Source organism: Gigantopelta aegis, unplaced genomic scaffold (genome assembly GCF_016097555.1).
Source record: "Gigantopelta aegis isolate Gae_Host unplaced genomic scaffold, Gae_host_genome ctg4740_pilon_pilon:::debris, whole genome shotgun sequence".
Classification (NCBI taxonomy): domain Eukaryota; kingdom Metazoa; phylum Mollusca; class Gastropoda; order Neomphalida; family Peltospiridae; genus Gigantopelta; species Gigantopelta aegis.
The window spans coordinates 50,086-77,423 of record NW_024534016.1 but is presented as its reverse complement, the minus strand read 5'-3'; the positions used below and the strand labels follow the sequence as shown (position 1 = coordinate 77,423).

At 37.2% G+C, this 27,338-nt stretch overlaps 1 protein-coding gene across 1 annotated transcript in view; it reads left to right on the top strand.

The window, feature by feature from the left end:
* Positions 1 to 9,042: 9,042 nt before the first annotated feature.
* The window catches only part of LOC121392882 (von Willebrand factor D and EGF domain-containing protein-like), a gene marked incomplete at its 3' end in the record, with an annotated part of 63,857 nt that continues 45,561 nt past the window's right edge, over positions 9,043 to 27,338 (top strand). The window contains exons 1-3 of the mRNA XM_041523930.1: positions 9,043 to 9,069; positions 19,608 to 19,819; positions 24,232 to 24,499. Coding sequence (XP_041379864.1) covers positions 9,043 to 9,069; positions 19,608 to 19,819; positions 24,232 to 24,499 — 507 coding nt within the window. The remainder of the gene's footprint in view (positions 9,070 to 19,607; positions 19,820 to 24,231; positions 24,500 to 27,338) is intronic.

The window sequence follows — 27,338 nt, the reverse complement described above, 5'->3', positions numbered from 1 at the left end:
ACAGTTATACTGATGTTTTGAAACATCGAACGTAGTTTCGAACTTGGTGTCCCCAGAAAAGAAAGGCAATTTTGAAGGTTGATTTAAAGTAATGGATGTTGGAAAATCAGCTTTTGAAGAACATGACATATCTGCTAACTGTGCATAGCTAGACACCCACTCAACTAATTCTTCAGCACTATCTGCTTTTGGCCATGTTTTTAACTTCTGGAATGCTGAAACAAGATGTCTAACTTCCTCGCTTGTAGGTTAAAGACATGGTGAAACAGTAAAATTCACAAAAACTGAAAATGAAAATTTATGTCCAGGAATATGATGTATGAGACCAGAATACAAGTAACTAAATATATTAAGCCATTTTATCCTGTGTATGACGCTGAAACAAACAATTACTATACAGGAATATGCTGCAAATAGACAATGAAATACATGATTAGTATTGCATGTGCACATGAAATTTACAAAAGAAAACTGAAAGGAATAAGAAAGGCCAAAGAGAAAACAACCAGCAACTAATACCACTGAAACAACTAATACTACCCACTAACTGACTGTTGTTGACTATAGATTTAAACACCTAAACTTCAAGTTTATATTAAGCTTAAGTTTAAACATATAGTTTCATAGTATCATAGTAAACATTCAACACATTTGCTCGGATGAACCCATCATTTAAACAGTTGTTATAGCTGGCATTGTAAACATACACCCTCCCCCCTCCCCCCCCCCCCCCCCAAAAAAAAAAAAAATGTTTTTTTTTTTTTTTATAAAACATAAAAACAAAAGCAAGATAATGATCATAAGAAAGAACAAAAGAAAATGAAAAATACAAAAATAAACAGTTATGCACGTGCTAAGTAATATAGTCCAAATGTATCAAAATACTTGATTATTGCGCAAAAATAAAACATAATTTATCTGAGAGCTCAATAAATGTTAATCATATGATCACATAAAATACAAAAATGTAACTCACAAATGACGCAATTCCATAGAAAAGTCAATACTGCAGCAAGCACAATAATGTCCAAATAGAATTCCTTTAAAATGTTCACAAAAATCACGATCACAAATGTCAAGTATACTCATGCAGAGGGGTGAAGGCCAATCCTGCACTGTCAACACTCCATCCAAACCATCTGTCAGCCCATTGCTGGTCCCTACGTCGGCTACAAATGTAGTAGCATAATCGTTTTGGAATAAATGACAACAACTGCATTGTTTATGGTCTAACGGCACTTTAATGGACGGTAGTATTTTCAAATTTTTTTTACCCTGTAACAATATAATTAAAATATAATATAACAATACACATAATGCATATATAAATTTCTGGACACACAATGCATAATATTCCATCTAGAAGAGCTGATATGTGGAACAAAATACCAGACGTACACAATTATTTAAGCAAACAGTGAACTATAGAAAACTATAACTTCAGACAAAACAACTAAGACAAAACAACTAAAACAACATCAGCTAACACTGGACCCAAGCTGGAAACAATAGGACAGGCGCGGCGCACGGATGATAGTGCTATTGTTACTAAGTTGTTAAAGGTGTCATACATGCTTGTGCAATTTATAACAAGCCAAAATACCTGAAAATAGTAATCAACCCGTCATTATTATATTACAAGAATAAAATAATTAAAGGTACACAGTCTGTTGTAATTCATTACCTGTTTGTGGAAATAAAATCATTAATTACATGAAAACCAATAAAACCAATTCATTAATATAAAACAATAATAATATATAAATATCCACAAGTCAATATTATTACAGTACCATAATACGCTGTAATCCAATAGTACTCCACCTATAGTTCTTCCCACAGGGAACACTTTTTTCATACTATGGAATTTACTACAAGTTATTTATTTCTAAGCCAGTTGGGTTTTTTCATAAATCGCACACACATTTGTTTTTATTATTTCCAAAATACTTTCAGTTTTACCGGCCTCGGTGGCGTCGTGGCAGGTCATCGGTCTACAGGCTGGTAGGTACTGGGTTCGGATCCCAGTCGAGGCATGGGATTTTTAATCCAGATACCGACTCCAAACCCTGAGTGAGTGCTCCGCAAGGCTCAATGGGTAGGTGTAAACCACTTGCACCGACCAGTGATCCATAACTGGTTAAACAAAGGCCATGGTTTGTGCTATCCTGCCTGTGGGAAGCACAAATAAAAGATCCCTAGCTGCTAATCGGAAAGAGTAGCCCATGTAGTGGCAACAGCGGGTTTCCTCTCGAAATCTGTGTGGTCCTTAACCATATGTCTGACGCCATATAACCGTAAATAAAATGTGTTGAGTGCGTCGTTAAATAAAACATTTCTTTCTTTCTTTCACTTTTCTTCTTATAACAAACCAAACTGAATATATTTACCAAAAAATAAAATGTTTGTAGATTGGTGGGAGGGACTATAGGTTTGATAATTTCAAAATAATATATACATATATATGGCGCCATTCAACAATTACTGGTACTTAACGCTTTAAAGTCGAAACCCTATCGTCAATAAATTACTATCCTACTTTTAATTACCAATATATATTCCTCACATTTTGCCAAGACAGAAATCTTCGAAAAAACATTACAATGACACAGATTCCACATACCAGATTGTAACCATGTCACCTATATCGAGATCTCCTAGGACAAAAAAAAAAAAAAAAAAAAAAAAAAAAAAGGGGTGGAAGCCTCTCAAATATGTTACGTAATTAAGCTGACGTCATCACCATTGTATGATATCATAATCAACACGTTATGACGTGTATACTCGTATTACGTCATCTCCTTCCATCCCACCGTTCAATAAAAAAATGAATGTATGAATGAATGTTTAACGACACCCCAGCATGAAAAATACATCAGCTATTGGGTGTCAGACTATTAGTCCAGGCAGTTACGTAAATTTGCATTTTTTCTTGCTCAAGTCAGTAAAATGTATTTCTTTTTTATTCTTAAGACTCTCCAGAAGTAGAAATCCATTGGTAGCATTTTTTTCAGTCATTTGATCATGGCGCCCATCTTGAAATTCAAAATGGCCATAATTTTGGGATATTTTACATATATTTTGACACCCAGTTAACATAGAAACACAATTCTTGTGTTTATTTATATTTTTGAGGGCAATGAACTCGCTGTTAACATTTAATTTAATCATTTGGACATGACAGCCATCTTGAAATTCAAAATGGCTGCCAATTAAATATTTGTATATATATATTTACTCACAGTTTACCTACAACAACAATTTAGGTATCTGTTTACATTTATGAGCTCAGTGAATGAAGTTGTGAAAACAAAAATTGTTGTCTGACCTAATCATCCATCTTGAAATTCAAAATGGCCACCATTTTAATATATTTTTCCATATATCTCAACTCTCGGTTAACACAGAAACATATTTGTTTGTCTATATGTAAATTTATGTAGCCATGAATTTATTGATGACATTTTTATAGTCATCCAATTGTGGCAGCCAGAAGCACGATTATTTTTGTCTGTACATTTTTAGGATCAATGAATTAAAGTGTGACATTTTTATAACCATCCTCCAGTCATGAAACCACGTTAAAATTCAAAATGGCAGCTATATGGAGATTTAAAAATGGCCACCAATTTTATCATTTGGCAAATACTTTTCCTGCTAGTCCACATACATTTTATATGAAATATTTAAAATATTGCATTACTAATGACTTTCATATTCTAGATTTTAAACTTATGAAATAGAGGAACAGACCAATTGTAAACTAATTCACAATGACACATTAGCAGGACTTACCCATTTAGTATCTGGCTAATTGAATGTTGTTTAAATTAGCCACTTTTTAATAATTTCTAAAGAAACATCCTACATACGTGTATCTGAAAATTGACTAAAGCTAATTATTTTCCCATTGTGACCCCTGATTAGGCATCTACTTCGTTTGTAATGGCATGTTTATTCCAGCAACCATCACCGCTTATAGAGTTCTGTACATTGCAGGTTGTATTCCTTACAGGTTCATCTACCTGAACACTTATTGATACCACAGTTGCATCTGATCAGTTCTATCACAGCCTCTGGTGCAGCTTGCACCTTCAACCACATTTACAGATATATCCTCCAACCATGGGTCTAGATCACTGGATGTAGCATGGAATCCTAAGCTAGGATATTTGCTTGGAGGTATGCTCTTTGGGTATGCTGTTATTAGATATTTGGCAGTGTTTCCACACTTTGGTTTGGTGATGGTGTCTTGAACTTCTATCCTCTCAGAATAGCTGCATCAACTGTACAAATGACCCTTGAGCTTAGTACCATGGAGTACTGACCTCTGTGTATGAGCTTCAGATGTAGCCAGTGGAGCTTTCCCAAATACATTCAATAACATTTGTTTGCATATGTCATTAATTTGTCCTGTTGTGTCACATCCAGTTACTACATGCAATCCTGGTAATGTTGCTTTTTTTTCTGAACCCAGTTCATCATCAATTAGTTGCATGTTGATCTGGTTGCGACTTACGTCTGTGCCGATAATTAGTGTGATCAGTGTGTGTGATCTTCTCAGGGTAAGAACTAAGTCTGTGTCTGGTGCAGAAATTCACTTCTAATCTGTCATATATGTTGTCAGTGAACAGAAGCATTTCCTGCATGCTTTGATTCACTATTACATGGTTGATTGATTGATTGAATGTTTGTTTAACGACACCCCAGCACAAAAATACATATCGGCTATTGGGTGTCACAAATGGTAAGTATATGAACATATTTATATAGACTCATGTAAAACCACAGTGTAAGGAGCTGTGGGGGGAAAGTATAATACAATATATAAAATCAAGTTAAGTATATCTTAAATTTTTGTATAGAAGTCAATGTGTTTTAAAAACTTTACAATTAACATTGGATGGAATTTAAACGATTCCAAAACATTTCTGTTGCCAAATATATCATTTCTTGTCGGCTTGAGATGATCACACGGTTACATGGGTGTAAGATTTATTTTTTAACACAATAATATTTATGAAAGATGACATCAGATGTTTCCACTAACCAGGCTACAGATATTCGAAGCTATCTGAGTGCTACGATATCGAAAACTATTACAGGCCATGATATGACAATGACACATGATTCCTCATACTCATGAAGTAATCGGGCCAGGCAATGAGGTGGATTTCTACATCAAATGCACAGACTGTTGGGGTTTTATCACCATTATAATTATATATAAATCACAACCAGATCAACCTGCAAACATTGTATAATGAACTGTATCCAGAGATAGACTCGGATTACCAGATGTTCATGCTGTAACTGAATGACACAACAGGACAATTGGTGATGGTGGACATCAATAAAGAGAATTCAATGTATTCACAAAAGCTCTATATATAAGTAACACCAGTCCGGTTGGAATCGGTAATAACCATACAAAGAGGTCAGTGAAAAATGTGAAGATTTTACTGCATGAAACCAAGCACAAGGGTCATGATGCAGCTACTCTAAGATGAAAAGTTCAAGAAACCATCAACAAACCAAAGTGTGGAAACACTGCCACCTACCTCTGGGGTATGAAAACAGCATACACAAAGAGCACATCTCCAAGCACATTTCTGAGCTCAATATGCCATGCTACATCTGGACATTCTTGATCCATACAAACTTGGTTGGGTCAAGGGGGTTGGTATATTTGTGACTGCTGTTGGAGGTGCAAGCTGCACCAGAATATGTGGTAGAACTGATCAGATGCAATTGTGGTGTCAGTAAGTGTTCAGATAGATGTACTGTAATTTAGTGTAAGCAACACAACCTTCAATGTACAGAGTGTTGCAAACGTGAAACTGGCGAGGACTGCTGCAATGTGCATACTATTACAGATGAAGTAGATGCTTAATATGCTATTATGTTTATGTATTACAATTTGCAGTTGGTATGTTCCTTTATTTCATTGGTTGCCATTAGTATTGCAATATTATAATTATTTGACCTAAAAATGTACTAATGAACATAAAAGATGCATTTGTATGTAGAATAGGAGAAAAGGTATTTGCCAAATGATTACCTTGGTGGCCATTTTGAATTTCTATATGGCTGCCATTTTGAAGTTTAAGTTGTTTGCCATAATTGGATGACTATAAATCTAAAGAATTAGATTCATTTACCACTGAAATATACATCTAGACAACAATATTGTGCTTGTCCATTAACCATGAGTTGAGATATAAGACAAATGTATTAAAATGCGGTCATATTGAATTTCAAGATTGTTTTCATGATTCATTGACTATATAAATGAAAACCATCCAATGCAAGGAATACAGAAATGTACATGGACAAAAAAATTATGCTTCCACGTTAACCGGGAGTTGAAATATTTGAAAAAATATATTCAAGTGGTAACCATTTTGAATTTCAAGATGGCTGCCAAGATCAGACAACAATTTTTCTTTTTACAAAATAATCATCTGAGCTCATAGATGTAAACTGACACCAAAATTATTTGTCTGTATTTAATGGGAGTAAAGACAGAGAAAACAATATAATGGAATGACGTCCATTTTGAATTTCAAGATGGTTGCCATGTGAGATGAATAATAATAAAAAAGATTAATTCACTAACATAATATGTTTAAATAGACCCTAAAAATTTGTTTCTGTGTTAAATGGGAGTGGAGATATGTAAAGAAATTATATTAAAATGACGGCCATTTTGAATTTCAAGATGGCTGACATGATAGTGGTCAGAAAAAATGCTACCAATGGATTTCTAGTTCAGATAAGTCATGGGAACATATGACCAAAATTTTATTAACTTGAGCAAAAAAAAATGCAACCTTGAAAAAATGAACATAACTCCCTAGACTATAATTATGGTAAAGGCAAAACACAGTGTAAAGAACTGTGTAAAAATACAAATATCACAGAGATAAAATTAAAGTTTAGAATGAAAGTCAGTACCACGTAGAAACTGTAATATAAGTTCTGGATGGACACTGACAGTGCTCACACTGAGGTGGAGGATCTTTCTTCAAGATAAATGAATGGGTCAAGACACAATACTATTTCATCCTTCCTGCACTGCCTATAGGAGGACTGCCACTCTTCGAAGACTAGCTTTAATAGCATGAAGCTTGTTTGCAACCGCACCGTACCAATCATGTTGCCAAGTCGAAAAGATAAATTGGTTGATACTATGTTTAAAATCAGTATAAGGTACACCAACCCTGGCATGAGGTAAATCCAAAGCAGACTTGGTAGCAGAATCTGCCTTTTCATTACCCCGATGCCAACATGGCTGTGCACCCAACAAAATGCAATATTTTTATTGGCAATGGATAAAAAGACACACTTTCGTATGACCCACCATCCCAATTAAGGGATGGTCTAGCTTCATATTTCGTAAAGCTTGGAGACACAAAAGTCTGATGGAAAAACTGTAGCAAAAGCCACATCATTCCCATCCTGTGATCCATCTGTATACACAGGAATGCAATCACGGTACCTGTCTTGAACTTCCATTAAAACCTGTTTATAAACAACAGCATCTGTACGATCTTTCTTCAGATGCGCACGATCGAACACAATTTTAGGTGATGTAATACACCAAGGTGGTAAAACAAAATAAGAAGGAGTGTACAAAGTTTCTGATAAATCAATGTTGGAAATCGACAAAAAAAACTGTCTCCAAGGTGATTTTTTACTCTGTCTCATCTCTCTGCAAGCGTTTGAACCTCTCAAGGAACCTGTTTCGCTCTTTGAATGCATCATTGCACGTATCATTAAACCGTGGTTTATAAATAAAAATAAATAAAAAAACACTTTGGGACTGCCGAAGTCTTAGGAATAGTTTCATCTTCAATGTTCTTCAAGATGGAAGTGAAAAAAGACATGGGAATATCGGCATCAATAATGGCAAATTGTTGCAGACGAGTGCTGCATATATGCCGAAACTAACCCCAGTTTGCCTTCGCCAACTTCCACCTTTCAAGTGATGGAGGTCCATCATTCTCCAAAATAATGGAAAAGTGAGCACTACCACAAGGGTCTGGACCAACATTTCGGGAGAAATTAACAGAAAGTGAAGGACTACAAAGCATTAAGTATATAGAAGTGAAAGAACCACTGGCAGAATGAAAATATGTTTGACTTTTATCATTGAATAAAAGTAAGTCATTTTTATGAATTAAATCTTCCAATTGTTTTCCTCTAATATTAATATCCTCGCATCCCCACAAAGACTGGTGACCATTAAAATCCCCCACAATGATAAAGGGAGCAAGAAGCTGGTCAAGAGGATACTGAAGGTCCCTAGGATTAAAATTATAATGATTACGAGGTGGCAAGTAAACTGAACACAGAGTAATAGTTTTATGACCTGTAACTTTTACAGCCACAGCTTGTAAAGTAGTATTTAATGTTACTATACTCTGAGGAATGTTTTCATTAACAATAATGAAAACAACCCAGCTGCTCTATTTTCAGTTTCTTGAAATTTATAAAAGAGGTTAAATTCTCTCATGGAAATACGATTAGTGGCCTTCAAGAACGTTTCCTTAAGACATACTACAAGAGGATTATGTTTTTGAATTAAAAGACTTAATTCATCAAAATTGGGCCTAAGCCCATGACAGTTCCATTGCAGGATTTTATTTTCCATTGGGCGGGAGTATGGGCGTTACCATAGGATTTGGAGGTGGTCTTTTTATTGTGGATAATCTTGCCCAACCATCTTAACCAACCATGTCCCCACCCACCACAGAGTCCAACGAGGGAACACGATTCTACGGATAACCAGTAGAAACTCGTGCCAGGTATACATAGTTGATATACTTGGGCAATGGAATGAACAGTCACCCAATTGACATAGCCACCGCCCAAAGAGCAACAGATATAAATATTATCAGAAACCGGAGTTTGTTCTTATCAATAAATTAACGAAATGGGTTGTTTGCTCTTGAGCTTGGCAGGACCAGCCGATTGATCAGGTCGGGCCTCCCTGACCACCTACTGACCACCTGTTTATTTGAACTCGGGGCAAAAGCGATGTATTGTCAGCAGTCACACCAGCAGGTATGTCCCAATTCAGCTACCAGGATCACATCATCCAATTTCACGGGTCGCACCTCACGGCAAACAAGGTGTCCCAAAAGGGGAGGTGCACTGTATTAGCCATTCTCAGGAAGAATGGTTCACCCTGCACCACTGTGAGGTTACAGTATTTGCAGGAGCCGTTCAATAATTACGTAACGCTCTAAAGTTCGAACCACATTGTTAACTACCATAAATTACCTACCTACCTTTAGATTTCCCCAATATTTTGTTCACACAGAAATCTTGAAAAAAACAAAAACCGATTATAATTACACAGATTTCACATATTAAAGTGTAACCATGTGACCTATATCGACTTCGCTTAGATCTCTTGGAGAAAAAGCCTTTCATTTTTCATCGACGTCACCATCATTTCTTCTGTTTTTAATGGAATACTTTTAACGGGCGTAGGAAGGTGCCAAAAAGTGTATGTGTGGTGGGGTCACCTGGTCGCCCGTGGCGACCTTTATTGGCTACGGGCGACTACGAGTTTTACAGAGGTAGTCGGTTGGGCGACCATCGATTGTAATGTCTGGCGAGTATAGTACCAGTTGGAAAAAGAATGACACTGAAACTGAATTGAATGTGACAAAACACACCGCGTCTGTGTTGACGCGAACTACAGATTTGGTAGGAGAATACATAGCACTAGCCCGAGTACTCTGACTGTAAGAGAGCTAGACGGACATTTGGACATAAACACGCTCTCAATACAGTCAGAGACCAACCTATGTCTTTTTTTGGCAATTCCTGACTACCAGACGGTAGGCAACGAGTCCCGCTCTAATACCACAACAATCCTATGTTTGACGTCAAATACCTTTACATCAATCATTTTCGAGTTAAGTGATACAAAAAAATCCACATATTAATCACTAATACACTTACTACAGAAATAAACCCGACAGCACCCACATTCAGCTACGCTTCGTGACACTCCGTCGCAACAATTGCAAAGCTCGGCGATCTATTTCGAGACGTAGACCACGTGATCGCGCACTGGGCGATTCCGCCTTGTGCAGCAGTTACAGGGGCCGTCTCATATCAAGCGGTTATTATTTTCATAAACAAATCGTCAGTCAAAAAAGAAATTGTAAATCAGCGACAAATATCATTGTCGTACTGTTAACTGCCAATGCGTATCGATGGGTAATCTCATTAATTGTGGCTACATTCTACGCTGAAAAAAGTTCTAAACCTTTTTTTAAAACTCCCCCACACCCTCTCGTTCTGAGTAAAGTTTGTGGCCCTGATCAGAAATCGTGGTAGCGTACTTGAACATCAAACTGATATAAGCAGGTTAATTCCCGACATCGGACCTGGCAGTCATTTGTGGCCATACATGCATACGGCGAAACTCATCGCCATCGGTCCCTAGGCGTCAGCTTTTCTACTATGACGGAACTCCTGTCTACAACTGATCATTGAGTATTGTGTTACAGAATCGGTCTTTGTTCAGTTGTTGAAAACAATTGGGCTGTGTTCTACGTAGGTTAATTCATTGTCAATAATTATTAACTACCATACATATATGTGATTTACATTTGCTTGGATAAAACGATCGTTCATATGAAATTAGTTATTAAGCAAACAGAATACTTACAACCAACCCAAAACAAAATTTGAACTATTTTTTTATACTTAATTTACTAGTATCCTACCGCCTTTTTCTTCTTTATTTTTCTTTTTGCTTTTTAATGAGATATTACACCACAGTTTCACATTTGAGTCATTTCCGCATATTTCTTAGGGAGTGGGTTTCAGCTCAGTCGTTTGAGTGTTCGCGTCGCAGGATCGAACAACCTCGATGGATCCATTCAACCAATTGATTTCTTTGTCGTTCCAACTAATGCACCAGAACTGGTCAGTGGCCTGTGGGAAAGTACATATAAAAGATCCATTGCTAATGTAGCGGGTTTCTTCTCCAATACTCATATCAGAGTTACCAAATGTTTGACATCCAATAGCTAGTGATTAATTAATCAATGTGCTCTAGTGGTGTCGTTGAACAAAACAAATTTCAATATTTTTTAGTTTGATCTGAATAGCAAAACAACTATAAGATAAGTTTTAAAGATCGAATGAGCTATGCACCGATTCAATTTTGATTTTGCAGTAACAAGCATTGCCATCCTTCCCCTTAACGCCTCGGAATACATCTTATGATACCCCATCCCCTCAAGAGCGTTACGTAATTGTTGAGAAAAAAAAACCCACACACACACTCTACTACTGTACTAATGACTAATTCATAAAACATAAAATAATCAAATTAAATTACTACTTACTTCATCTTTCATAAGAGGAGGCAGTACTTAGCACATACTTTTGCCGTATCCTGTCGATAACACCCAAATGTATCCTTCAAATTCAAAATGGAATCAATAATGTGTAATTGTTTTGGTTTAATGACGTAATGAAATCCAAATTCATCCAAAACGGCATTAGCCAACTCTTCCATGTTGTAACTTCGCTTGATATGAGACGGCCCCTGTAACTGCTGCACAAGGCGGAATCGCCCAGTGCGCGATCACGTGGTCTACGTCTCGAAATAGATCGCCGAGCTTTGCAATTGTTGCGACGGAGTGTCACGAAGCGTAGCTGAATGTGGGTGCTGTCGGGTTTCTTTCTGTAGTAAGTGTATTAGTGATTAATATGTGGATTTTTTTGTATCACTTAACTCGAAAATGATTGATGTAAAGGTATTTGACATCAAACATAGGATTGTTGTGGTATTAGAGCGGGACTCGTTGCCTACCGTTTGGTAGTCAGGAATTGCCAAAAAAAGACATAGGTTGGTCTCTGACTGTAATGAGAGCGTGTTTATGTCCAAATGTCCGTCTAGCTCTCTTACAGTCAGAGTACTCGGGCTAACATAGCACATGCTCTATATTTTGACAGCGCCAGACTCGGCTTCTGTGGCTTTGAGCTCAAAACGTATTGAAGACATTCCATGTATTTTGAAAATCTGGAAGTTGTCGGCTTATTGAAATAGACTGGATACACCATAATTATCTAGTAGAGCTAATATTTGACAATTGTTATTCAATGTTATGGTAAAAAAAAAAGAATCAAATTAATTAGATAAGATTATTCTGGTACACAATCAAAATCTTGTAGTTTTAACACATTAACGTGAGCGCATGTGCGCATATACAGATAACAATGACATTTTTGCATTACTACATGGCTTATTCCAAAGGTCAGTTAAGTGACTGTCGTTGTTGGTATTCTTTTACGTTTAAGCGATTTGCATGAAATAAGAACTGATCTAAAGTGACATCAAGACTTACATGATGACATAATCGTCCAAATATTACTGTAATAAAAAATAAGTACATTTGTTTATGATCGTATATTTTGGTAAATGGGTTTTCACAGATTTATCTTTGTTTCGATATTTATGTAGCATTTACGTACAAAACGTACAAGTGTGGATGATTCGTCTATAGGAGGACAGCCACTCACGAGAAAATACTTTACTGGAGATTTTACCCTCTTGCATCGCCACAAAGGTTATTTCATCCCTCTTGCATCGCCACTAGTTTATATATATGTACTGCGTTATTTTTTTTACTTCATAGTCAATGAAAGTCAAGGTGCATTATTTGGCTGTTCTAGCATTTTATCTTCCCCTCTGTATTAAAAATGACATTTAATCTGTATAAGTTAATGGTAATTTGGAAAGAAACATTTTTATTTATGCTGGACTTATTTTAAAAAAGAAAGAAAGTTATTTAAGTTGGTATGGGATTAAAACTTAAGGAAACGTTTGTATATGAATATTAACTTTATTCATTATGTTAAGTTACATGCCAATTCATTGGTTTTCTTTTGAAGCAAACGGACTATATACGGAGAGCACATGCTTACTATTCAAGAAAGAACATTCTAGTTTTCATTTTGGCTGTGCAGTTAAATGTGAATGTTATAATTGGAGGGCAAGTTGAATTTGAGAAGGGCCAGTAAACTGTTTCTTCAACTGGCCCTGCTGGCGACTACGACTACGGTTTTTATGTTAATTTTCAACCCTGATATATATATATATATATATATATGTATATAAATTTACATATAATATCTTACATTTTTAGTGCAATCAAAGTATGTGATATTTTTCAGATCACATACTTTAAGAATTTGATAACTTTGCAAATTAGATGTAAATTAGTCGAATCTCGGCACTAGGTTTATTGACATTTAAGCAAACGTACTTGGGTGACATTCCATGATTGACGTATGCATTCATAGTCATCAAATAAAAACATTTCAATGGCAATTTGACACCGAAAGCTGTCGAGCGTTCAGAAAACAATAAACGTTAGGCATAAAATTATTTTGATGTAAGGACATCCAAAATGACGTCATTCGAGTTTGACGTAATTTCCATTCAAAATACACCGCACCACATATACTTACGTCATTTGAATATTTAGTAATGGCGGCCTGGAAATAAAGTTGCGTGTACAGTTTACAAAAACACGTTGTATTAAGCTTGAGCTTATATGATAAAGAGATTATTACCCTCGTGTATTTCAGTATCGTCAATATTATATATCCTCGCATAATACAATTTTTATTCCTAATATATGATATTGACGATACCGAAAAACACTCAGGTAATAACATACATAATAAAAATATATCTGTATTCTTATTGGTCACTAAGAGCTATGCCTTCGATGAGGAAAGACGTGTCGCTCTGCTCTCTCGAGTTGCCCCCCCCCCCCCCCCCCCACACACACACACACACCTGGGGGGACATATTGCAAGCTACGGCTCTTTGTTAGAGTGCCGCGTCGCTTACATTGGCTCACGGGCAACCGTGACTTTGGTGTATGGCGACGCGGTAACGAACACGACGAAGAGGAAGGGAAGAGGGAGGAGGAAGAGGAAACCTGCACCAGGGACGGCTCAGGGGGGACCTAAACTGGCGGCTCAACCGCCAGCGGCGGTCCTGTCTGCGTCGCCGCCCCCACCCCCGGGACCCGACCAACCAGTGCCAGCCGACGCAGATACCTTTGAACAGACTGAGCCAGTGGACCAGTCGACGCCGCAGTTGGACACAGCGATCTGCGAAACTCCACGGCGTGCGTCTCCCGTTCCAACCCCTTCGAGGCGGTCGGCGTCGAGTCCCCCACACCCGGGGGGCTCCGCCAATACCCCTATGGATGGCGCTGCTGCGAAGCGAAAGGCCGTCGCCCCACCGAGTAGTGACCAGACAGCCAAGGCCCGCCCGGGGCAGGGACGCCGCCTGGAGCCTAGCCATCTCCAAGATCAAGGGCCAGTACGCTCGATACTTGGTCGGGGACACCTCGGACACCAGTTCAATACCGGGAGGCATTCTTGAGGGCAACTTTAAGAAGTTTCCTGACGGAGTTGAGATTGCCATCCACGCCATGGAACTACGAGACGGGAAGTTTGGACTTGTGGTGACGTCGCGCCGAGATGATCTCTACAGACAGGGAATACTCTTCGAAGACATGGACAACTACACCATCCACAGAGTACTGAAGATCATCGCCGGCCCCAATTACGTCGAGCTAGCTAAGACCTTGCTAGCCCACCGTTGGAGGAAACTGGTGCCACAGTTCAAAGCCAAGCACTTCATCTTGTCCCCGTAGTCGCCAACCGTTCCAAGGGCTTAGTTGGACTTTAATTATTATTATTATTATTATTATTATTATTATTATTTTAATTTTTTTTAATTTTTGTAAACAGTCCGACGCACTTTATTTTGGCAGCCCGTCTAAATTGCTCAAATCACCTTAAAACCCTTTCGGTCGAGCACTCTAATTTTGTTCTTTGGACTTAAATTTTTGTCCAGACATGAGTTGTATGAATGAGTTCAATTTGGCTTTAGGTCTTTGACCTAACTACTAAATTCGTATTCCAAATTCCGCCCACCTTAAACTCAATCCTCCCCTCATCCCGAGTCAGGCCACCGATCTTATCGGAGGTCGGATCTGGATGGGCGTGTTCAAAACCCTAGTGGTATATGGACACGTTAAATTGTTATCTATCTATCAATCTATTGGTCAAAAACCAGTCACATGACCGTCCGTAAATAGTGATATTGCCCAGAGACGTTCTCACCGGTCCATCAAAAGTGATATTGCCCTGACCAATGAAAATAAAGATGAGACAAAATTCTATCCAATTAATGCAACGTCAACTGCTAATTCCAATGTAACCAAGCACAAACTTGTGACAAAACACTTTGCTGTCCTTCAGCAAAAAGATAACATCTTTAGTCATACCGAGTTTATTTCCGCAAATACGACAAAAACAAGGTCAGTAATCGTCAAATTGTATATGGAGAATATCGCAGATTTAGAAACGTACAAAATACATCAAAATGCAGGATTTTATGTTACAAATAAAAAATGCATTTGAAGGTAATCGGTAACTGTTCAGTATAAATGTATGTTCAGATTTATCACATTTTGTTTTTTATTTTGCTATTAATATGATTTTGACACTCTTGCTGGTTATAATATCTCGAATTTTATTTTTAAATTTTGTTTTCTTGGTAATGTTTCAACTGTTTATTTCCGCATTCCTCTGCGTGTCATACAACGTCATAGGATTACGTGACGTCACTAAATCCCATCAGTTTTAACGCATTGCGGGAAATTATAAGCGATGGCGTATTTCGATTCTGATAAACAAAGCAGGAATGTACGAGTCTTATGGATGACATTATGCATGGGCGGATCCAAGGGGGGGGGGACCAGGGGGACGCGTCCCCCCCCCCCAAATTGTTCAATTGCCCTCAACATGTCCAAGTGCCCTTTTTGTTTGTAGAATTTTTTTTTTTTTAAGTAAACAATAATTATATTGTAGATAAATGAAATCAAGATTTTCGTGTACATGCGCAAGCTTGCAGATATGTGTCTGTGTTATTGAGTCTCAATGGGGCCCCATTGAGGTTCTAACGCGAGTGACGCCAATTTACTTCATTATTGCTAATATATTATGACGTAGAACTGTAGGAATTCATATTAATTGTAAATATCAAAACTTGTAGTAAGGTGCCCTTTTGACGAGTCAATGTGCCCTTCTTTTTTGGTCCCCCCCTAAAAATATTTCCTGGATCCGCCCATGTTATGTAATAAAACAATTATTGACCGCATTTCGGGCAATATCATGTTTTATGGACCGAAGAAATTGATATTGACCGTTGGCCTCGGTCAATATCAATTTCTTCGGTCCATAAAACATGATATTGCCCTCAATGACGGTCAATAATTGATAAATATATATATTACATACCTATTCAATCTTACTATAGTGATAAAGGCCTTTTGAAAACCGTGTAATACATTTATCCTGTATCGCACATTATGTGCAATCTGGACCGGAACTTTTAAATGGGGAATTCCCTTTTTCTTTTTACTGCAGTTAGTGCCTTTTATTTACTTACGTCATATATGATTTACAAATGACGTCATATTGTATTTGAAACATTACACAAGGCTGCCGTAGAGTATGATTCTTAACGTTAAATGAATCCATGAAAGGACACTGGCGTAGGAAGCAAGGGGGCGTGTGCCCCCCCCCCCCCACCCCCACCCCCATTCAGATAGTTTGCTTTATATAGTGTAAACGTGTTTAAATATAAGTGTGCCCCCCCCACCCCACCCCCACACACACACATACACACACTTTTTGGCACCTTTCTACGCCACTGAAGGGGTTTTGATCATGGATTTAACACAGTGTTGTTATGGCGTTAAAGGGACATTCCTGAGTTTGCTACATTGTAAAATGTTTCCGACTAATAAAATATTTCTACGATTAAACTTGCATATTAAACATATTTTCTTGTTTAGAATATCATTGTCTGTACATTTAATGTGTTTCTGGTCGTCTTAATATTTATAAGAAGCCCAAAATGGATTTTGTCTTCAAATAATTTCGTACGTACGAAAAAATATATTTTAGGAAATAAAATGAAATTTAACCTAGTACAAATATTAGAACGATAAGAAACACGTTTAATATATAGCCACTGATATATTATGCAGAAAATATATTTGATATGTAATTACAATCGTTAAAAAGTCTCTGTTAGTCGATAACATCTTAAAAATTGCAGCAACCTCAGGAATGTCCCTTTAAATTAAAAACCGTTTTTTGTCAAACATAAAAGAAGGTATGTAATAAATACCGAACTTCACATACGTTGTTTTCGCTATTGCTACGCGGTCTCGTGGTATGATATTCTTGCGGAAAATAAACTCGTGCAGTAGATAGGAAGCGAAAACAACGGAAGTGAAGTTCTGTATATATATATATGTAGTACTAAACCAAATAACTTCCGGCTGGGTCAAATTTCGAGGTGCACCGAACTTTTGATAGAGAAGTGAACACCACAAGTCCTGTGATTGGTGATAAATGTGAGTGTGCTGGTTGTAAAAAAACAAAACAAAACAACAACAAACAAACATTTGGGCAAAACATGTATGCAATTTTATTTCATCTAGTATCACTGTGTCAAGAAGTTCATCAAGATTAACTTTGACTACAAGTGCAAGCACTAATAAAGTTAATCCTGGGAACGAGCAACGCCATTAGCGGTAAAAAAAAAAAAACATCCCAAAAAACCCCAAACCCCAACTACCATCACGTTTTCCCACCCAAATCGTGCACTGTGATCTATCTCGAGCATCTGGAGCCTGAGAAATACTTACTTTGAAACGATCTTCACTTTGAATTAAAGAAAAAACGTTTCGACAGTCTGCACCACCAGGTTGGATTCTTTTTTAGCGAGATTCCTTGCCTCCACGTCATTTCTCCGTCTGACTATGTTGACTTCCTTTTTTCGTGACTCGTATGACGGCCATTCTGCAGAACGCCACGGTTGTTCGCGTTTAGTCTCTACATGTCCGAGCCAGTCCTAGCAGCACTGGAAGATTGACCACCCCACTCTAAGAAGAAATAGGAAGCAGGGTCGGCCCCTACTACTCTTTTCTAGACTTTACTTTGTTTTATTGTGATACCATCTCGAATCCTCCGGAGACGGGCCCGTCCGCACCACTATACCAACCTATGACGACTGGACTATACCCTAGTCTGATTCTCTCTCGTTCAGACGGATCCGGCTTCTCAAGATCTGTATTTCAGCACAGCACTACACCTCCAACGTCTATCGACTGTCAATCTAGGGGTTTTCTTGACGGGATGCAACCCATCTCGACCCTACAAGCTGTGCACCCTAACGGCCTTAACGAGGCCACTCACGTGGACATATAGATCGGACTTTAAACTTTTAGACCTTCGTTCAAAAGTTTATGTCGAAATAAACTTTCTTTTTTTAATATTATTAAATAGTCTGATCCTCTCTTCTTTCTCTTATTTATTTTTGGACTGTCCTTCTAAAATGCTCCAAATTATATAAATATTCGATCGAACAGTCAATTCTCTTTATTTTTGGCTTGTAACTTTTTTTTTTTTTTTTTTTTTTAAATTCTATTACCTTTTTTACTAACTGCTATTTTCAAAATTCTGCCCATTTTCACTCTCTACACCCCCCCCCCCCCCCCTATCTTATCTAATTTCTTTTTGACCACCTGATCTAATCTAGCGACCAAATTTAATGAGTAGAATTTTCTTTATTAATTATATTACAGATGCGCATCAAAATTTTAAAGGCCCACTATTTAATTTTTGGATGTAAATTTCAAAATTGTCCGCTTAATTTTTTTTCTGTCCCGGGACAAGCCCCTGTCTATCCAGAGACAGGCCCCGGGACAGACATGCTCGAAACTCTAGTGGTATATGAGCATGTACAAATTATTCGCACTCGCACCCAAAACCCCAACTACCATCACGTTTTCCCACCCAAATCGTGTACTGTGATCTATCTCGATCATCTGGAGCCTAAGAAATACTTACTTTGAAACGATCTTCACTTTGAACTAAAGGAAAAACGTCCGACTGTATGACTTTTGTTTAAAACGCGCGGTGCATTATGAGAGGAAAATGAATCTTGGAACAATCTTGTATGTGGAAAAGGATCGTTGAAGACATTTCTCGTTCCATAATAAATACAACAAAAACCATAAAACTGAAAATTAATTAAAGTTAATAAAATAACTTAAAAGTAAAAATAAATTAAAGTTAATATAATAAAAGAAAAGAAAAGAAATGAAATTAAAGTTAATATAATAAAAGAAAATAACATTTATTAATTAAGTAATAGAAATGAAATAAAAATTATGAATATTTACACACACACACACACACACACACATATATATATATAGGATGTATATATATAAATGCATGTACAAATATATAAAAAAACCATCGATCCCTGACTCTCCCACCCACCCTCTCTCTCTCTCTCTCTCTCTCTCTCTCTCTCTCTCTCTCTCTCTCTCTCTCTCTCTCTCTCTCTCTCTCTCTCTCTCTCTCGCTGCTTGTGTGTGTGTGTGTGCGTTTGTTTGTGAGTGTGTGATATCAATATATAAATGGAAATAAATAAAAAATTTCCTTGTTCTGCTTTATAGATATTGATACCATCAGGGGCAGTTGTCAAAGTCTCCATAGGTACAGAATTTGGTGGAGAGAACAGTATGAATGTCTTCGTTTTTCCGTCCGTTCACGATGTTAGCAAGAGTGGAGGACTCTGTGGAAAACTTTCCAACACCGTGGAAGGTGCTTTTGTGTTGAGAAATGGAACGCGGGTACATTATGTAGAGGATTTCATAAAATCCTGGAGGTATCACTTTTATACAGTTTCAGATGAGTTTCTTGTTTTATAGAACTACGTTCAGAGACGTTACGGACGGTGTTTCTAAGATTTGAGGATGATGAGTTTGCTTTATTTTAAGTAATATATATATATATATATATATATATATATAAAACGTTCTTACAATTACAAAGCTTCTTCCTACAATACCTTTTGTTAAAACAGGTGGCCGCTTGAATAGGTTTGCTACTTTTAACAGTGTTGTGTTGTCCTTTTGGCGTTATTGACGTCACTGTAAGAGGTACGAACATTGTGCGTAACATGTATGAATAGCATCACTTTGCTACAGTTCTCTTTTTTATTTTATGTTGGCAGTGTATGTGATTCTTTACAGAATATTTTATTATGTTACAAAATAGGTTTTGCATGGCGGCCATCTTGAAAATCCACGATGGCGACCATAACGTATCTTGGACAAATGATCCCTTTTAAAATCTGAAATCTAAGGCATAGTCCAAATGTTTTATTGATTACAATCACACGAAAAAGAGGTCTGATTTTATAGATTTATTGTTAAAAGCAGATCGGTACGATGCAATGCAAGTATGAATACATACAAATACTAATCAGATTTAACTTGTTACCTGCACCCGTTACAACAGGTGTAGTTCATTGGTTAGTAAGCCTTAAATGAGGAGCGATTATTTCATAAAACTTTGGTGTACTAATGTCTGGGGAACTGCCTTCAAACGGTGACCACTGGTAGATTTCATTTCAACTTATTTTCGTGGAGGAGAGAGAGAGAGGAGAGAGAGAGATGAGAGATAGGAGAGAGAGAGAGAGAGAGAGAGAGAGAGAGAGAGAGAGAGAGAGAGAGAGAGAGACTCGAACCTGTGGCACCGAATCGCCCGCAAATTGCAAGACTAACCATGTATGCATGTAGTTTGTTTTGTATCTATCTCTGCTCTCTCTCCTCTCTCGCCCTCTACTCTCTCTCTCCTCTCTCACTCTCCGTCTCTCGCTCCCTCTCTCTGTGTGTGGCTGTGTGTTATTCTGTTTAACTTCTAATCATATTTCATTTAACATGTTAGTGATGATTTTAAAAGAAGTGCAAACCGATGCTTGAATGTCCGAAACAGGATATATGACCTGTGAAAAGAAATAGAATGGTTTGGACATTCGAGACTTTTTAATAATTATTGAACTGCTGTTGTTGTTGCTGCTGCTGCTCCCCTTTTCCTCCTCCTGCTTACTACTGCCTTCTGTTGTTACCGATGTGCTGCTGCCACTACTACGACTAATACTACTACTTCAGGTGCTGATACGGCTGCAGTAGTATAGTAGTAGCAGCAGCGAGCAACTAGCAGTAGTAGTGAGTATTAGTAGTAATAGTATTAGTAGTAACAGCAGGCTCAGTAGGCAGCATATAGTAGTAGCTGATGGGAAGTACCAGATGCAGCAGAAAGTAGTAGTAGCAGCAAGCACTGGGAGCAGTAACAAACACGTGATCATTAACAGCCGCAAGTTAAATTAGCAATTTTTTTTTTCCTTTTAGTGAGTAACAACAACGGTAGCAGCAGCGGTAGTAGCCAATAGCAACGCTGGGGGTGGTGGTAATAGTAGGAGTAGTATACTGGACATCTGGCGCCCCATTTTTTTCTTTGTCTTTTAAACCACTTGTTTAATGATCTTTCGGTTTACACAAACTAGTTGGAAACAGGAACATATTGGCGGCTGAAATGATTTTTTTGTTTCCGCTAACCCCTACCTACCCAATTTGTTTTACCCCATCTCTATTGTTTCCCCTATAACTTACACTTTTTTAGGAAATAAACTGACCGAAACGTGTTTTAATGCAGGACATATTTTACAACTCATAAGAATTTAATAATTCATCTCAGAATTGGACATTTCATTTAGGAAGTTGCCATTTGGTCATAGATATAGACAAGCTTATTTATAATATACAGACTTATTTCATTTAATAAAAACAGTTTGGTATCCAGTTTGTCCTACCATGAAAAACAAAACCAAATATGGATGCATACCTACCTGCCCTAGTTTTCTTCGTGTAGCATGTTAGCGGAAACAAAACATTTATTTTTAGCTCGCTGAGCATGAAGTGTTTTATGGTGAAACGATTGTGATCAATCAATGTTTATGGGAACTATTGGATCATCGTTCTGTCGGCGTCCGTCGTCAACAAACTGCTTCAAACGACATCAACGTCCTCCTAAACTGCCGGCTAATTTTGATAAAGCTTTACATAAAATACATACCATTACGTCGAAACGAATGGTTTATTTCAGTTGGGCTCGGATGTAAAAACCCAAAAACAAAACTGATCTGTAATTTGCATACCAGAAGTAATATGTTCTGACAAGTGGGCAATCATGAAGCTACAATGTGTCGCCTACAATTCCTTACTCCCTTTTATCCCTTACCCAGGCTACTTTTATTTATTGGACCACTAGTCTACCAGTGATATTTATTATTATGGCCACCTTCGAAGAAGCGGTGGTATATTGCTTTGCTCACGTCGGTCGGTATGTCGCATCGGTAGACAGAACAGAACAGAACAGAACAGAACTTTATTTCACTCAAAGCCACCATCCGGTGGCATCAGAGGAGTACATTATATAAATTATATATACATATACACGCATACGTTAAGTGACAAGTGTTTATAGAAAACAAATAAGTAAGATTAAGCTATATAAAATGGGATTTCAGGAGGTAAAGTGGTTATTTATAATATTAATAGTTTTTTAAGGATGTTGACACGTTTACAGTTGAACAGTTCTCTGAATTTAATTACATTTGGTCTAATAACATAGTATGGCTTTAGTAATCTTTTTCGTTCCTTGTTGAATTTATCACAAATAAAAATATAGTGAAACTCATCTCCGATATCACCTATATTACATAATGTACATGTTCTATCTTTTGGAATATTGGACCACTTGCCCTTTTCAATTGGTGAGACATGATTAGATATACGAAATCGGAGAAAAGTGGTATATTTTTTCCTGTTAAGTATATTAAAGTAACTTTCAAATTCTATTTTCTCTTTAAAAAGCAGGTATGTAGAACATTTCCCTGATTCAGTAATACTGCTGTGCCAGTTCTGAAATATTGGTCTTCTAGTTCGTAGGTTACTTTATGGTTCGTTTTAGACATGGAACAGATATAAAATGCTGTGCGTCCCATGCATTATTATAAAAGGTAGAGTCTTTAAAATATATCTTGCATATTTACAATCCATTTATATTCTGTGCCATATTGAATTAAAGGTCATAAAAACATTAGTTTTGAAACGCACAAGGATAAATAATTTGTACTTTTACGTGTTAAAAGTCTAGTCCAAAAACAAACCATTCTACAAAATACAATCAGGTAAAGGGGTTTTCTTCCAAATTCACCATATAACATATTTACAGGAGTATTCTTTCGAACTGGAGCTAGATATTTAAAAAAATGAATATGAAGTTTTTCTATATTATCGAGATTGGCAAAACCCCATATCTCGCACCGATACAACAAAATAGGTACAACAACTGAGTCGAACAATTGGATTCGGTATTCTATAGACTAACAAAATTCATTACATTTTCTTAATATATAAAACATAGTTTTCTGAGCCTGTTCAAACAAGATGGTTTCCGGTCAATAACTTGAGAGCGGTTGTGCCTAGGATCCTCAAACTTGATATGAAGGTTGGTCATGACCGGTAGAAGAACTCTATCGATTCTGAGGTCGCTAGGTCAAAGTCACAGTGACCTTGGGCAGTTAAACGGGTTCCGATCAATAACTTGAGAACGGTTGGACCTAGGATTCTCAAACTTGATATGAAGGTTGACCATGACCAGTAGATGACCCCTATCAAGTCGCTGAGTCAAAGGTCAAGGTCACTGTGACCTTGAGAAGTTAAGCGCTGTCTGATCAATAACTTACATGTAAGAACGGTTGGATCAAGAATCTTCATTTACTCTTTATGCGGTATGGCCATGCCTTTTCGCCACATATATCTTGGTGTGTGCTATATGCGTACGCATAACGCTCACAGTTGTGATATATGTGGTGCGCGCTATATGCGGCGTTACAGTGCATATTATATATATAATATAGACTGGTGGAGTGTATATTGCATGTATAATATGCGCTGGGAAGTGCTTATTCTACGTCTAATGTTGACTGGGGAGTGCAAATCCAGGGGAGTGCAAATTATCTGTGGCACCAGTTTATTAGTTACTGACAAACTATCTTTAAAATGTTGAAATAAAAACTTAACATGCGTACGGTAGCTTAATTTTCTACTCAAACAAATTGAGTTTTGAATGCCGTGAACGTAATGGATGTTATAAGGTTTTAATATTTTCACTAAATGTAATTGATAATGTATAATGTGCTTATAGATACTGCAAATATTTTATGTGTAGTGTTGAAGACCAAAACAACCTTTTCAACGAAAGCACATCTCACGAGTTAAAGCGTTGGGATTCATCAGTGGAGTATTGCAGTTGTCCAGCGTGTAATACCACTCCTTGCAGTGAAATACAATGTGGCCCAATGCAGGAGGTAGATGGCAGCTATAAATACAGACCACATGTGAGAGTTGTGTCAAACATTAAAAGGTGCAGCATCCACGCCAGAAGAAAAAGATCAACCGTTAAACCCAATTTGCACCAGATGTCAGTACATAAACGGGTATGTATTTCTAGCTTAGATCTGACAAAATAAAGATACGTATATTCACACACAGACAGCCAGCACGCTAAATCGGCAGAAAGCCCAACCAATAAATTCCTCTTGGCCTGCCCCCAGTACCTTTTGTGGCATTCTAAATTATGTTTGGCAAATTAATAAATCTAAAGTATTAAGAAATACAATTAAATATATTGAGAAATATTTTAAAATGAATTTACACAGAATTTCACCACTCAATAATAATTATAATTACTTTGTAACTTATAAATATTTAGGCAATCAGTTACATGTTTTACACAGGTGTTTTGTATTATTCCATTTCAAGTCATCACTTGCTGTAGTCCTATTAGTTCTCAAAACTTATTATTTTACCTTTGGATATGACCTTGACGGATTTAGTGTTTTATTGAACTTGATTTATAAATAAACCTTTTGAACTTCAATTTAGAGAGGAACCCCTGAGTGTGTTGTAACCTCATCGTGATGCAGGGGTGCAACATTCTCTTTGAGAATGGCCAATACAGCACAACTCCCCTTTTTGGGGCACACTGTTGGCCGTGAGGGAAATACTTTTTAGTTTCTCCACATTATGAAGATTTTTATACACACACAAACAAAAGTATTGACTGGGGAGTGCAAATCCAGAGAGCAAATTATTTGTGGCACCGGTCTATTAGTTACTGACAAAATATCTTTGTAGTCCTTCACTTTTTGTTGGTTTTTCTTGAAATGGAAAGTTGGTCCAGACCCTTGTGGTAGTGACCACTTTCCCATTATTTTGGAGAATGATGGACCTCCATCACTTGAAAGGGTTCAAAGGTGGAAGCTGGCGAAGACAAATTGAGGTCAGTTTTAGCATATATGCAACATTATAGTCCAGTCAATTTAAGCATTGACCCAGGAAAAAATTGCAAAAGAATTTATTTTAGTTTTAACAATTAAAAACCCTGTCCCTAAACTCATATCAGAAATGTAGAAACATGTAAGTAGGGAAACATTGTTTATTTTTTTATGTAAAAGTTGGGATAAACAGATTTGTGGAACAAGTCTAGAACAGTGCGCCATACAAGCAAAGGGAACAAACTCGTCATATTGACACATTATATTTTTTACCGGCCTCGGTGGCGTCGTGTTAGGCCATCGGTCTACAGGCTGGTAGGTACTGGGTTCGGATCCCAGTCGAGGCATGGGATTTTTAATCCAGATATTGACTCCAAACTCTGAGTGAGCAAGGCTCAGTTGGTAGGTGTAAACTACTTGCATCGACCAGTGATCCATAACTGGTTCAACAAAGGCCATGGTTTATGCTATCCTGCCTGTGGGAAGCGCAAATAAAAGATCCCTTGCTGCCTGTCGTAAAAGAGTAACCTATGTGGCGACAGCGGGTTTCCTCTAAAAAAACAAAACAGTGTCAGAATGACCATATGTTTGACGTCCAATAGCCGACGATAAGATAAAAAAAAATCAGTATGCTTTAGTGGCGTCGTTAAATAAAACGAACTTTACGTTATATTTTGACAGCCGAGAACAATGATTGTCAGTAACTAAATATGCAGAATACACAAAACATACTCAGTTATAATTGCCATAGATAATTAAAATATACATGCAGAAAATATATGTATATAAATGAAATTGTAAACTGATAAATCAATATCGCTTACAGGGACCCCCCCCCCCCCCTTTCCCCCCTTTCATGCTGTAGAATTTACTACAAGTTATTTATTACTGAACCGATTGTTTTCTAAATTGTACTCAAAAATAGTAGTTTTTTGTTATTTCCACAATACTTTTACTTTTCTTCTTACGTCAAACAAAACTGAAATTATTTACAACCCCCCCCCCCCCCCACACACACACACACACACAAAACAAAACAAAACACACCAAAAAAACCCCCAACAAACAAACATTTTTTTGTAGGAGAATGGGACGGACTATAGTTGTTTTAATTTTGTTAATGTGTTCTCTTCTTCAAGAATACGCTAACCTCACACTCATGACTAGTATTGTATAACTATAAGTAATTTGTAATGGGGAAGTCCACCATCATGAATATCGTCTGAATATTTGTGTCAAAAACTATTTTTATGATATTAGATATATCAGCGAAAACACTAAACTAAAATGCTTTTATGATATATTATTCTTATTACAGGTCTAAATAATAAATGCAACATTTATTAAAATAAAGAAATATCTTACATTGTTATCTCGGTGTATTTTGATATAAATATGTATTTTAATAATAGCTTAAATCCAAAAGGAAATATCTGATTAAAACAACCTTGACCTTGAACAGGTATTCGATTTAAAGTAAACAGAATATTGTGGGGTTTTTTTTTAATATATATAATATTTTTTTATTGTGAATGTGGATGGTAAACTGAGGCCAGACGTTATAAGATGCAGCCTATGCTCACTTTTGATCAGCCATTGTGGTGGAAGGCTCAGATAATTATCACCAATGAACCACGAAACGGCCATCTCCATTCCATTGTGCTTCGCCTAGATGTATGTCATACACAAATGAGTTTTCTCGGTAGCATGGGACACATCATGAGAACGTCAGGCCTTCAAGAGCTTCTTAAAACATCATGCTCCAAACACCGTGACTCACATGTTGTCTTTGCTCAGTTCACATCAGACTACTATGTTATTCGACGAAGTGATCGTTACTGGGCTGGGTTAATCTCAGATTTAATTATTGAACAGACATTAATGAGAAATATGAAGATAACCAGAGGATTAACACGAGGCCGAAGAATGAATCCGACTCCGCAGACACAGCGGTGGTAATTTATGCCTGCTTGTATTCATGTAAACAGTGCCATGCAGG